This window comes from Tetrao urogallus (assembly GCF_951394365.1).
Source record: "Tetrao urogallus genome assembly, chromosome: Z".
Classification (NCBI taxonomy): domain Eukaryota; kingdom Metazoa; phylum Chordata; class Aves; order Galliformes; family Phasianidae; genus Tetrao; species Tetrao urogallus.
The window spans coordinates 63,277,788-63,290,401 of NC_136816.1; the positions used below are offsets into that span (position 1 = coordinate 63,277,788).

Sequence of the window (12,614 nt, forward strand, 5' to 3'; positions counted from 1 at the left end):
TTCCTACTCAAAAGCTGTTTCAAAACATCTGTGACCTCTAGAATAAAACATTTAAAATTCCTGCTTTTATTCATGGCTAGATTTTACCTACTGTGTCCTGAGAGCTGATCACTAGCCCAGACACTTTCTGGACTTTTCAGTCTTGTTCTGCCTCCATGGTATTTATGACAATAAATCCTGTTTCCAGGGGCTACATTTTGCCAGGCTAAGTTAGCCAAGGTTATTGAGTCCATGAGCATATGCTGCACAGTACAGTGCAGAAATACATCAAATGGATCTGGATTTCAGCAGTGAAATAATTCATGGGGAGCCTGTGGTTATAGAGAGTTCATCTATCCACAGGGTTTCATAGGTTGGCATTTTGCAGAGCTGTGGGCACACAGCTCTCCTCCACTGATTGCCAGCTCCAACAGCCTTTGATGTTTTCCTGCACAGGTCTGTCATGTTCCACCTCTTATGGGTACTTTCAAACCTCTCCAAAGAACAGATCAGATATGACTGCCATTTGTTGACACCAGTCCAGGTAATTTTAACTTGGAAGGGCTGAGGAAGAATCAATGGAGCTGCAAGTTCTGGTGGAGAGCTGCAGGAGCAATTGACTATTTTTCTGGTGTATATGCAGTTAGAAAATTGTTGGTCCACTATCAAACTCTTCTGGTGATAGACTCTGTGGACCACAATCCTCCTTTGCATCTCTTCCCCATCAACTTGTCTTGTGTACAGGCAACCACACGCAGTCTCACCAAAATTCTATGCAATAGCATAACTCTCTATTGGACACATCTCCTGATTCACTCTGAATTACATTTGCCTTTTACGTTGCCTTGCAGCACTGGTAACACATAGTGACACACGACACTAAAATCCTTCTCCTCTGTCATTTTCAGCTGATGAGCACTCTATGTGAAACAGAAGTTCTTGCCATTAGGCCCCAAGCACACAGCATTTATGCTGACAAGCTTCACCCCTTCCTATCATTCTAGTTCTTGATATTTTCTTTCTTTCAGAGCCTGCACATGGAAGTGTAAAGCAATAATATACTAGAAGTCCCTTTTTCAGTGCCAGGGATGGCAAGCTAACAGTTCTTATTAAAAGGTAGAGGAAAGACATCCAAACCAATTTGCAATTGTCTTTTTTCTTTTTTCTCTGTGTCTTTATTTTATTTCTCTTTTCTGATTTGGTAAGAGATGAGAAAATCAAGACAAGACAATTTCCTGCATTATATTTTATCCTAGCAGTCTCATGTGAGACTGTTGGTATTACTTTTAATCAGGGCAGAATGCCTATCTCCATTATAGTGCTTAATAGTATACATTTATTTATACTCTACTATACAAATCTTGTGTGGCCATATGTATATTGTATATAACTACACACAAACACACATATGAGCAATCTGTTCTGGTTGAGAAAGTGGAGAAGCAGAGACTTGAAAAAGAAACTAACAGAGCCAACACCAATTTGCCAAAACCTGGCAAATTTCTCACAGCAGATTGTTATGAAAGATGAAAGAAGTGCAGGAGTAGGGTGCAGGGCAAGGAGGGAGCATGGCAGGATAACCTGGACGGGATTTAGCATTGGGATATCTATTTACATGAATTCTAGACTACTCATGTAGAAAGGTAATTTGTGCATTGATCCTGATTCACACAAAATGCTCCAAAACTGATGATGGAAAGTGGACCTTTCAAATCTGATCAGATTTCTACTGGCAAGAAAAAAAGTCATAGCAATATTGAGAGAGCCCTAGGTCAAGCTGCAAGATTACCTACCTGAGACTTTCCCGTGACTGGAGCATCATTATCCATCCTGAGCCAGCCATTCAGCCCATCTCTGAAGAGTGTGACACTGTGCCAGTTCCCCAGTTTGATTTTGTTTTCGCTTGTTATGACTGCAACTCCAGTGCCGCAGTTATACCTGGTAGTTGTAGACAGAGAGGGCAGGGTGACAATTTCTCAAGAAGCAAATACAGAATATTTTTATACTTCCAAATATTCCCTCCTCTTCTGGGAACATCTCTGTTTCTCAGCACGTATTAACAGGCAACAGGAAAATTAGACAGGAGGTCTAAGTATGATTTGTTCCAGATTTCAAATTGTATTATCCCTCATGGAGAAGGTTTTGAAGTTTGCAGCTATATCAAGTGCATTGCAAAGCTTTTTCACAGCTGAAGTTCTTTCAAGATGCATGGTATTACAACCAGAGTTCCTGACATCACAGTAATTTATCTTGGGAATTTTGCTAGTTGCCTGGCAAAAGGTAGCAATGTATTAATAACACCGGGGCTCTGTACAAAACTCAAGTCTTCCAGTGCACACTGACAAGGAGACCTCCACCAGAGTCTCTGTGGAGCTGACCATGCACAGCACATTATCTCTGATTGCTGTTCAATGCAGAAGGTGAACAGAAATAGAGCTTTAACAAGCCCCGTTTTGGTTTTCCCCACTTTCTAAGGAGTCAGTCTTCCAAATGAGAAGACCCTTGAGAGACTCCTTCTCACATTTCATATCAGTGGCAATGCAAGAAACTCTCTCCCTCATCATATAAAAAAACTGCATCTTCCATCCAGACAAGGAATATGGAATGAAAGCTCCAGACACCTTGCTGGCCTAATATCCTTTACTGTACTATATGATCTGCAATTCCTTTTGCTGTAAGGCAAAAACACTGAGTATGCACTGCCCCTAAGACAACTGATCACTGTACTTTTACACCGAGGTCTGAGTACTATTAGTTCAACAGGGCACATATTCACACACTGACTAAGGATTATAGAGGCAAATACGTAGGAACTGTACAGTGAAGCAATACTATCCATTTTGTGCACTGCATAGGACAGAAAGTCAGGACAGTTATTTATCATTTAAAGTGTCCCAGGAGGTAGCAGTGTCCTCTTCTCTTTACATCAGATTTAGAGTAAAGATGGGCCTACTGGAAATCATTCTTTTACCTGAACTGGACACTCCGTCGGATGATTGCCAGTGACATAAAATCACCACGGCCATGTTCATTTTCCCCACAATAGAGTAGCAAACCATCTTCTGATTCAGCCTGCAATGACAGCATCAACATGAAAAATCAATAACCAAGCCTCAAAATGACAGATAATTGTACGTAGTACTTGTGTGAATCAGGATCGTAGTAGTCTTCAGAAAAGGAGTTAAATTGTAAAAACATGGTCGATCCATATGAATCCTGACTAAGAAGAGCCTAGCACACATTGTCTTAATGCTTAAATGGTTTAAGAATATCTCTTCCATAAACAGAATGACACTATCAGATCTACCAACAGCTGTTAAGTATAGAGACATGAGACTTGCCACACATGAATACACACACCCTTCCTCACACCCTCAGAGAATCAGATGCTTTTCAAGCCAAATAACCTGGGCAGGCAAGATTTATCCGTATCCATATGTGCATAGCAGCAGAAGCCGTGGCTTTTCACAGCCATCCTACAATTTGAGTTGACAAACTGCCAGAAAAGTGTTAGATCACCACACGAGGCAACAGGTCGCTACCGCTCCACAACAGGTTTGTATCTGGGCTGAGATGGTAGCCAGACTGCCTTGCACAGGACGTAAACGAGAGCTCATCTACAAATGCTGCCTTCTCTTCAGACAGCCCTATCAGCTCTGTCCTAATTTGGACATTAATGGACACAAACACTGTATCTAGATTACCCAAGTAGTTTGCATTCCTTGAACATGAAGACCGATCATTAGGGATGGAGCTTACCATATAAGCTCAACACAGTTGCATTATGAACTGCACTGAAGAAAAGTTAGTATCCTGCTGTCCACACACAGGACACAGTACGGGATTGGAGCTCGATGATCCTTAAGGTCCTCTAATCTAAACCATCCTCTGATGCTATGAATCTATGAATATCAGAATAAGTGAAAAATCCAAAGCACCAAAAAGAACATAGAATTGCTTAAACTTACCCTGAATTCAAGGGTAATTTGAAACGTCTGATAGGAGTTTTTCAGTGGTTCAAATGTAATATATGAGTAGCCATAGAACTGAGGATACTGAATAGTAATATCTGAAAAGTAATGACAGAAGCACGTGATTTAGCAATTTTCTACCAACATAAAAACTTATACACATATTTAGCAGTAGGTAACATTAGGGGAAAAGGCAAGGTAGAGCTCCTCCAGAGACAGCCATTAGTCAGCAGCAGTGAACAATCAGTTAACCTACTGTCTCATCATTCCACCACCTGTTACAATTCCTCTACTCTCAAGAAGGCTGGTGAACTTGGAAAAGAGCAAGATACTTTAGGCCAAATACTGCTAAACAGCTTAAATCACTGACTTCAGAAAGTGGAACTTTCTGAATTTCATCTCTGTTTCAGGAAACAGAATCCATCTATTTACTTATCTTCGTTTAAGAAACCACCCAATACAGAGACAACAAATGAATTTTCTGTTTTACAAAAACCTAATTGGGAAATGTACACTGAGCCAGTATCCATGATGCATTACTCACTGTTGCTCCATATCTGCCATATCCAGCATCTGGAAAAGTCTTGGGTGATTGCTAGGAGCCCCAGGTGCCTTTCTCCCATCAGCTCAGTGGAGAATGCTCAGGGAGGGATGGGGAGAGGAAAGTTCCTGCATCTCCCACTCCGTGGGTGCAGCAGTAACCTTCCATATTATTCATCGGATGGTGTCATCAGCCCTGGCCATTTACTATCTTATGTCAGACCACCATCCCAGCTTCAGCACAGAAAACAAGAGGGGCATGTCTTACTGCTACATTTGCAGCTAATTTTCCCAAGAAACACAGAGGATAGATGCAGTTTCAGGCCTGAATTTTTGCCATAGATGTAAGCCTAATAAGGTAGGAAGGATGAAGAGTCTTATTCCATTTTGCTGTTTGAATACTGAGTGGATTTTTCTTGTGTACTTGGAGCTAGATACAGCTCTCACAGCTTCTTTGTTATTAAGGCAAACAAATAAAATACATCTGAGTCTGAGGTGGACAGAACTGGTGCTATAATCCTGAATCAACCAAGTAGTCAGAATTAACTCATGCCCTGATCACAAACAGCCCTGACTGGACCAAAGAGTCACTCATCTGCTGCTTACCAGTATAAAGGAACAGAAAATTCCCTTGTGAAAAACGGTGGTTTTGGAATCACATTAACAGACTAACACTACAAGCTGTATACAGTTCAAACACATCCTTGACTTTTCATAGTAGATCAAGGCCAAAAATCACATCTGCAGTTGTTCCCTGTGGCTGAGTCACAATGGACTGGTTTCAGAATGAGCTCTGTCTACTCTTGCACTGGGAGGAGAAAATAAAATACCGCAGTGCAAATGCTGCTGATGCATAATGTAGTGCATCAGGAATATTCAGAACGGGCCTGCAGAGAAAAATACATGTCCCTGGTGTTCCTTCTTAGCACGTGGGACAGCACTATTATCAGTAACAGGACAGATCTTCAGCACCTCCCACATACATCATGAGCAATAAGACGTAAGTCGTGACACTATCCCATGAGAAGGGACAGCATTTCTCCGTCAGTCTCCTTGTTTATTTCTTTTGTTAGTTACCACTAATTGCAACCGTCTGTTGCAATTTCAAACACCTGCTGTCAAGAGTTTGACACTTGACTGGGAAGCGATGCTTGGGATGCTGTGTAGCAGAGAAGCAGACCTTCCTCACTGAGGGTCAACCGAGCCAGCTTTGGGTCTGGGCAGACCTAAGAGCACCACACAGGTATGTACCTCTTCCCTCCTCCCTGTGCATAGCCTCACCTCTCACTTAGCACAGTTTCTGGCATTTCTGGTCCCTTGATCATCAAAGCAACAGACAAATAATTCCAGAGGGGAAAAAAAAAAAACAGAAGTGACTCACTGCATGATCAGCTCCTCTCAGGGCTGGCAGAAAGGAGAGGTTTGGCCTCAGCAGAGCAAGAGTCAAAGGGGTATGAATGCCTCAAATGAAAGCTGGAGATACCACGGCTGGACACTGCGAGGCCTAGGTACCTCTCACTCCCAAATATAGGAGGTAGGATTAATATGTCCCACATAGCTATAGGTGTCTGCATTTGTCTTTCCCAGCTTTATTAAAGACTAATTTCTTCAAACATGGTTAAGGAAAGAGAAAAAATCAAAGGAACTGATGTCTGGACAGAAACATGGAAGTTTCTGCTGTCCTTAGGCACCCATTAATCCCAACCTGATAATTCAATAAATGTACTTTTGTTGTTTTACTACACAGCTGCTCCTTGCCTAAGACAAACAAAACTAGAAATCAACCTCTGTGTGGTCTAAAAACCTGGGCCACAGCCAGGCCCTGCTGCTGCACGTGCCACTGCACAGAAGCCTCAGACATTTGGTTGGCCATCCCTGGGGGGACACCCATTGGGAAGCCATTGAGGAAGCACAGCCCTATGTACTGGCGCACAAGGAGCTATGCACATAGAAATGTACCTTCTGTGCACATCTCCCCTCCTTTCCCCAAGTTGCAATGGCAACGTGAGCCTCCTCGGTCATAGTCATTGACACAAAAGCTGTCTGCAGAACAGATGGTCTCATCGCAGGAAAGATCAAAGAGGCGTGGGGCAGAGGACATGCTGCCCCTTCTTGTGGCCCTGGCTGTTGTAACCCTGGCCGTGGTGGAAGGTTGTGTGGAGGTGGGAGTGGAAGTGGTGGGCTCCGAAGTGGTTGTAAGGACCCGTGACAGCAGCCTGGAGCTAGATCCTGGCGTGACCTTAGTTTCAACCAGAAATTTTCTGTTGCCTCCTTTGATAGCAGGAAGTGGTCTGAGCTAAAGGGAGAGAAGTAAACACAAATTAGTAAAACCTAATTTGGACACTGGCATGACATGAACAATTTCCAAGACACAGATCTGAAGTAACAAATCCATTCTCACTGAAGAAAAAGAAGAAATTATATTATTTTATCTGAGCATATAATATCTATCTGATAAGATCAGACACTTCAAAACGTTAAGACTTAAAAGGAAACAGAAATGTCAAAGTGGAATCTTGATATTTACCTCTTCTATGTAAATGTCATAGTCTGAGTCATCCACATCAAATCCATCATCATCACCAGTGACTGTTTCTGTGATATAACGATGTCCATAACTTCCACTTCCTAACTCTTCAGAACCTGAAAAAATACAACTGGTGTACTCAGTTCATATGCTTTTTTTCTCTTTACATAAAGCAGCTCAGATGTTATCTTCCCTGACTTAGAACAGTGAAATAAGAAGCAGATCACAGATGTTCATTCTGTACAGGCAACAAATGTGTCAGCCTGAAGATGGGACAGGCCGCACAAGTGACACACACCCAATTTAAAACAAAACAAGCTAAGACCTTCATGGTCTGGGTTTCCTTAACAAAGCAGGAAAAGCTCCCACTGTAAACAGACTTCTATCTATCATTCCTCCAGTCAAATGGTTCCAACCATTTTTTCAGCATGGACCACAATTTAACAGCCATATTCGTTTGAATCAAACCCTTCCTTTTCATAAATACCCCATCACTTGTTCACCCCCCTGTCAACCAAATATCCAGAAGAGCTCAGAGTTAAGAATATAAGGTTAAGAATATAAAACATATAGTAAGCGGTGAAACAATGGACATCATACATCAGCTTTCCACAAAATATGCTGAAGTCACTTAAGAGCAGCACAGGTAATCCTGGCTTTGCAGAGCCTCTGAAAGGGCTGGCCACGTGTCCTGGTTTATTTTGGCAGCCTCAACTTTCCTGTACTTTCCTGCAGGCTACCAGATCCCTCTCACCACAACAGGCAAAGACACCAAGTCCTGTGGGGCCAGGAGTCTGCAGGAAGGAGAACTGGCAGCCCAGAGGTGCCAGAGAGCCACTTAATGGCAGTGAGAGCTTCACTGATACCTCTGAACAACCTGATGCTAAGGTGAAAGATAACAAGGCCCAGCAGGTTTAATGCTATGAAATCGAGTATGCGTGAACCAGATAAAAGCACGTGCCCTGGATGGCTTGCTGGCCACCCCACTGTATGCTTCTGGGGAGCTGCTTATCAGTGGAGTTCACATGGCACACTGACACACAGAAAAAGCAGAAGCAAATGAGTAAATGCGGCACACACATTTCCAACCAAGACAGACCAGAATAAAATATGCATAAGCTCAAACTCCACTCAAACTTTTATATCTAATCATATGTAAATAATGCAATTTAACTGTATAATTTAACTGTAAGTTGAATTATTCAGCACTGAGTTCTAATAAGGCATGTAAGCAGAGAACTGATAGCTTTGTGGCTGGTAATGAGAAGAGGCAAATTGTACAAAATACAGATTATTTTTGTAGTGACAGTAACTTCACAGGCAAAGGATAACAAGTGGAGAAATAGGCTGCACGTTTTACAAACTGGTCCCAATCCTGCATTCATTATGGAAAAAACAAAAGTATTAGCAAAATGTGGCCACAAATTCATATTCCCAGTATTCACCTGATTAGTTACTAAGATTAATTGCCACCTCCAAATAATTTTACTCCAGCAAGGAAGGCAGGCTACTCCTCTTCTATCCATCCATTAATGAATCAGAATCTTATTCTTTGGCAAAAGCAATTTTCTATGACACGTATTTCTACAAAAGAATTTAAGTGTTCCCAAACTTACAAAAGTGTCTTGTGGTTTACTGGAAATTGTACTAATGAAGCAAAGCCCACCAGTAACTCAGCTGTCAGGAGATGCCCCAAGTTGCAGCTCGCTGGAATGCTCTTCCTTTCAATTCAGGTCAGTAATATTACTTCTTGCTGTTAGAATTACACTGTTCATAGTGTTTGTATTTCAGAACAAATTTAGATCTTCTAATAGATGAAACCGTAAATTATCTAAGAGTAACAGAAGTCATAAAACTTAGTTGGGAAAAAAAAGAAAAACCAAACATTACTGATCAGCCGTGTCACAAAAATCTAATCTGTATTCAGACTGCAATACACAAACTCAGTTTTACAATTTAGAGGGTATAAACTTTAAAATAAATGCCTGCTATAGTCTAAATTCTGCCACATTTTTTCTCTTCTCAAGCAAGTTTTCTGTTGGCTTAATGCATTCAGTAAGGACTTCAGTAAGGATGGTAGAGATGAAGTGATACAGAGAATTATGTATCTTTATATTCATTTGTTGGAAAACATTTGGTCCTAGTTTTGCATTCCAATATGTAGACTTGCTCACATGCATTATGCAAGATTTTAATGCCACACTGTTCCACACAACTGTAAGCCTCTTGAGTGGAGTTATCACTAAATGACATCAATAGCCATCAGAGCACAATGAGAGTTGGTAACTTAAACATGGTTCTCCAAGCATAAGGTGTGCCTCTTTCATCTGGCAAAACTAGATGTTCCATGCTTTTCCAGCAGAGGAATGTGGAATACAACATGTACACACTATTTTAAACCAGATAATGATTTCTTTTAAGCTATTTGAATTGGTAGAACATTAACATCCTGGAGAGAGCAAAGAAGGTATGGCTTATTGTGGCTGACAGAAAGGATTGCTTTGAAGCCCTTCTTCAAAGGCCTTCAAAATTTAAGTTTGGCCTCACCAGGAAAAGTGTAAGTTCAGAAAGTGCCCCGATGTCCACAGTTCTCTTAAATGGCCTAAAATTCTCTTTCTCACTCTTACAGATCCATCTAAGCTTCAGATGACACATACTACATTACTTTACCTGCCACTGTGTGAGTAGTTTTGGCAACACAGTGAAGACAAGGAAGTTTGCTTCTAACTATGTTTGAATGCATACAGTTGATGAATATTCACCTAATTGATCAGACACTATCAAACATCCACTGGCTTCTTGGTCGCTCTGCTCTGCCTCACATTTGGTATTAGGTGGGTGTGACATGACACTCACACATGACAGGATGTAACAGAACTACAAAGCAAACAGAAAGCAGAGAATCCAACAGGACTTGCTGTACAGAATCCACTGTGTTAGCCCATATTTTAAGAGCAGTGCATAGATTTGGTGGAGAGCTCACCTCATAATGGGTGGCAAACCAGGGATAATAAAGCAAAGCGATCCACTGCAAATGCCGAAAAGAAACAACTCCAGATATGCACTGTATTTCTTTACATCAGTGTGTCAGTGTACAAGATGAAGCCTGTTTAAGACTCTCTACCAGATATTATAATCCTGTTTTATAATTAATTAGAAAACATGTGGGTGTCTTAAACTTAAGACAGCCTCTTTCCAAGTAATCAGGATTAAGCTATATCAAAGATATATTTTTAAAAACAAACAGAAAGCCACATAAACTTCTGTTTTACCTCTTAGGTAATGAGGACCACAAGTACACCAATCAGAAGAGGCAGGAGGTTGGCCAAAGAGGGCAGGCTGCATGGAATTGTAACAGACTGATCTTCACACAGACGATCTCACAGGTCTCAATCCAGAATACATCGGGGCATTTTTATCTGAGTTTTATTCCTTCCAGTGACTCAGAGGGAAGTAAGGAGTATTGTTTGCTGGATCTCTTGCTTTTTGTTGCTTTTTGTATAACAGGAACAACAAATACAAATGTGGCCTTTGTAAAGATTTTGGAGACCTGTGGAAAGCAGACCTACACAAAACATTCTCCATCCAGTATCTCCTAGACAAATCGCCATCACTTCCATCAGTGTCTGGATCCAAGGGATTGCTCCTTTCCTGTCCCAAGCCTCAGCAGGCACATTCACTCTCTGTGCAAAACAAACACTTGTGCCAATGCCTTTTTCAGCACAAGTCAGGGCATACAGATGCTCCCATTTGCGAGAAGCTGGGTGCTGATGGCTAGGCCCAGTGGAAAGCATGTACCCAGATTAAGTGGCCACTTCTGTCACGTTTGCCATGGGGATGAGCAGGAGGGTATTTTTAACATAAGGCACTTCCTCTGTCAGTCTGGCAAAGCCCAAGGTCGGTGACCTTCCAGACACAGTGCAAACACCATCTGTTTCCCCAGGAGATTAAAGATATTTAAGTGATGCAGGTGAGGACACTTTGTTTGTTTCTTTGGGACAGTTCATTGCTTTTGTTGTTACTAAACTTGATACGTGAAAACTTTTGTTTTCAAGCAATTGTCCATGACCTTTTTGAAAGATTTGACAGACCAAAAATCCCAACAACCATATAAGTGAAACACCTACAACCTGTGCCTGCAATTTAGAGAGGAAAGAAATAATAAATTGATTCATTGCATCATTTCCTTCTATTAAAAAACAAAAAACAAAAAACAAAACTAACTAACAAAAAAAACCTGAAGTAAATTATAAATACATGAGAACTTTTGGGGAAACTTGCACTCTCTTTCCTCCCTGGAAACAGACCAATGTAATATAAAACAAATATGCAATTTTTTACTAGGTAAGTGGGCAACAGCTGATAGTCAAGGCCACATGCTGTACTTGCAAGGAGGCCTGGGAGGTCTGTCACTCTAGGTGATACAGTCAGCATTCCTTCAGAGGAGTATTTTATCAAACAAAGCCAACCATTTCTTATGCTGAACTGAGTGAGGAGTACTGCAAATCCAGCCACTTTTCTAGCAAAAATAAGACAATTACGTGTGAGAATGAGATAAGCCCCAGCAGAAAAAATGCCCAGGTAGTGTGGACTCTGTATCTGTAGGACTTGTTGTCTCAGTCCATTTGGAAGAACTGTAATAGTCGCTAAACAATGCAACATGAAGTATGGGAGCTGCATTTTGCAATAATGCTGGGAATTCACCTTTCACTTAAAGTAAGTATCAGAATGTTATTATTTTAAAACAAGCATAAAAATCCAGGTTATGCAAGCATAAAGCTCCACATTTTTAAAATTTATACACACTAAGGATCTGAGCACCAAGACTTACATGAACAAAGCGTTCAGACACTGTATGGACTTCTGCCAGCTAAGATAATTCATGTATTTCTGAGTACTAATACCCCGGCTGTCAGAAAACAGCACCACATACCAGGGGCATGCTTCACTGCTTATGTAGGAGAACAATTGTAATGAAGATAATAATTTCTGAGATGAGTACTCTGAAAAGCAAAGATGCTCCAATTTCAGACATGCATGCTGTCTGTCTGACACCCTTCCAGTAACAATATGACTAAGAGCTATCTGTGCACTCTGAAAGATTAAGGCATCTGGTGCCATCTGAGATGCATTATGGTCCTAGAGACATCCCCAGAGGGCTGCATGTGTCTGGAAGAGGTATGGGAGGCACCTGTCCTGCAAAGACAGTCAAAAACAAGCTGGTGTAATCCAGAGGATCTCAGATATACTGAATGCCTATACCTGAACAAATGAACTGAATGATTAGGTAGGCCAAAGGTAACTACTGTCTTTCTGGCTACTGGAAGGGGGAACGTAAATGTAGCTGAAGATACATAATGTAAAGTAGGAATTTTCAGTGCAGAAGCTTAGCTTTCCTTGTAATATGTAAGGTTCTCATGTATCTGGTTAGCATCACACCAGTTTGACACAGACATCGTTACTAAAGGTAAATGATGGTTTTATTCTCAGTCACATTCCTGCTTCCTAAAAGAATTTATTTCTAAAGGCACGTATTCTTTGTCACCTTTATACACCACAACTCTCTCTCAAAAAGCTGGTTGTTGTGAAGACTGTTA

General features: G+C 41.2%; 1 protein-coding gene across 1 annotated transcript in view; it reads right to left on the reverse strand.

The window, feature by feature from the left end:
* EGFLAM (EGF like, fibronectin type III and laminin G domains) overlaps nucleotides 1–12,614 on the reverse strand; it is a gene marked incomplete at both ends in the record, with an annotated part of 54,583 nt that overhangs the window by 24,687 nt on the left and 17,282 nt on the right. The window contains 5 exons of the mRNA XM_079548313.1: nucleotides 1,773–1,917; nucleotides 2,951–3,051; nucleotides 3,948–4,048; nucleotides 6,450–6,786; nucleotides 7,018–7,133. Coding sequence (XP_079404439.1) covers nucleotides 1,773–1,917; nucleotides 2,951–3,051; nucleotides 3,948–4,048; nucleotides 6,450–6,786; nucleotides 7,018–7,133 — 800 coding nt within the window. The remainder of the gene's footprint in view (nucleotides 1–1,772; nucleotides 1,918–2,950; nucleotides 3,052–3,947; nucleotides 4,049–6,449; nucleotides 6,787–7,017; nucleotides 7,134–12,614) is intronic.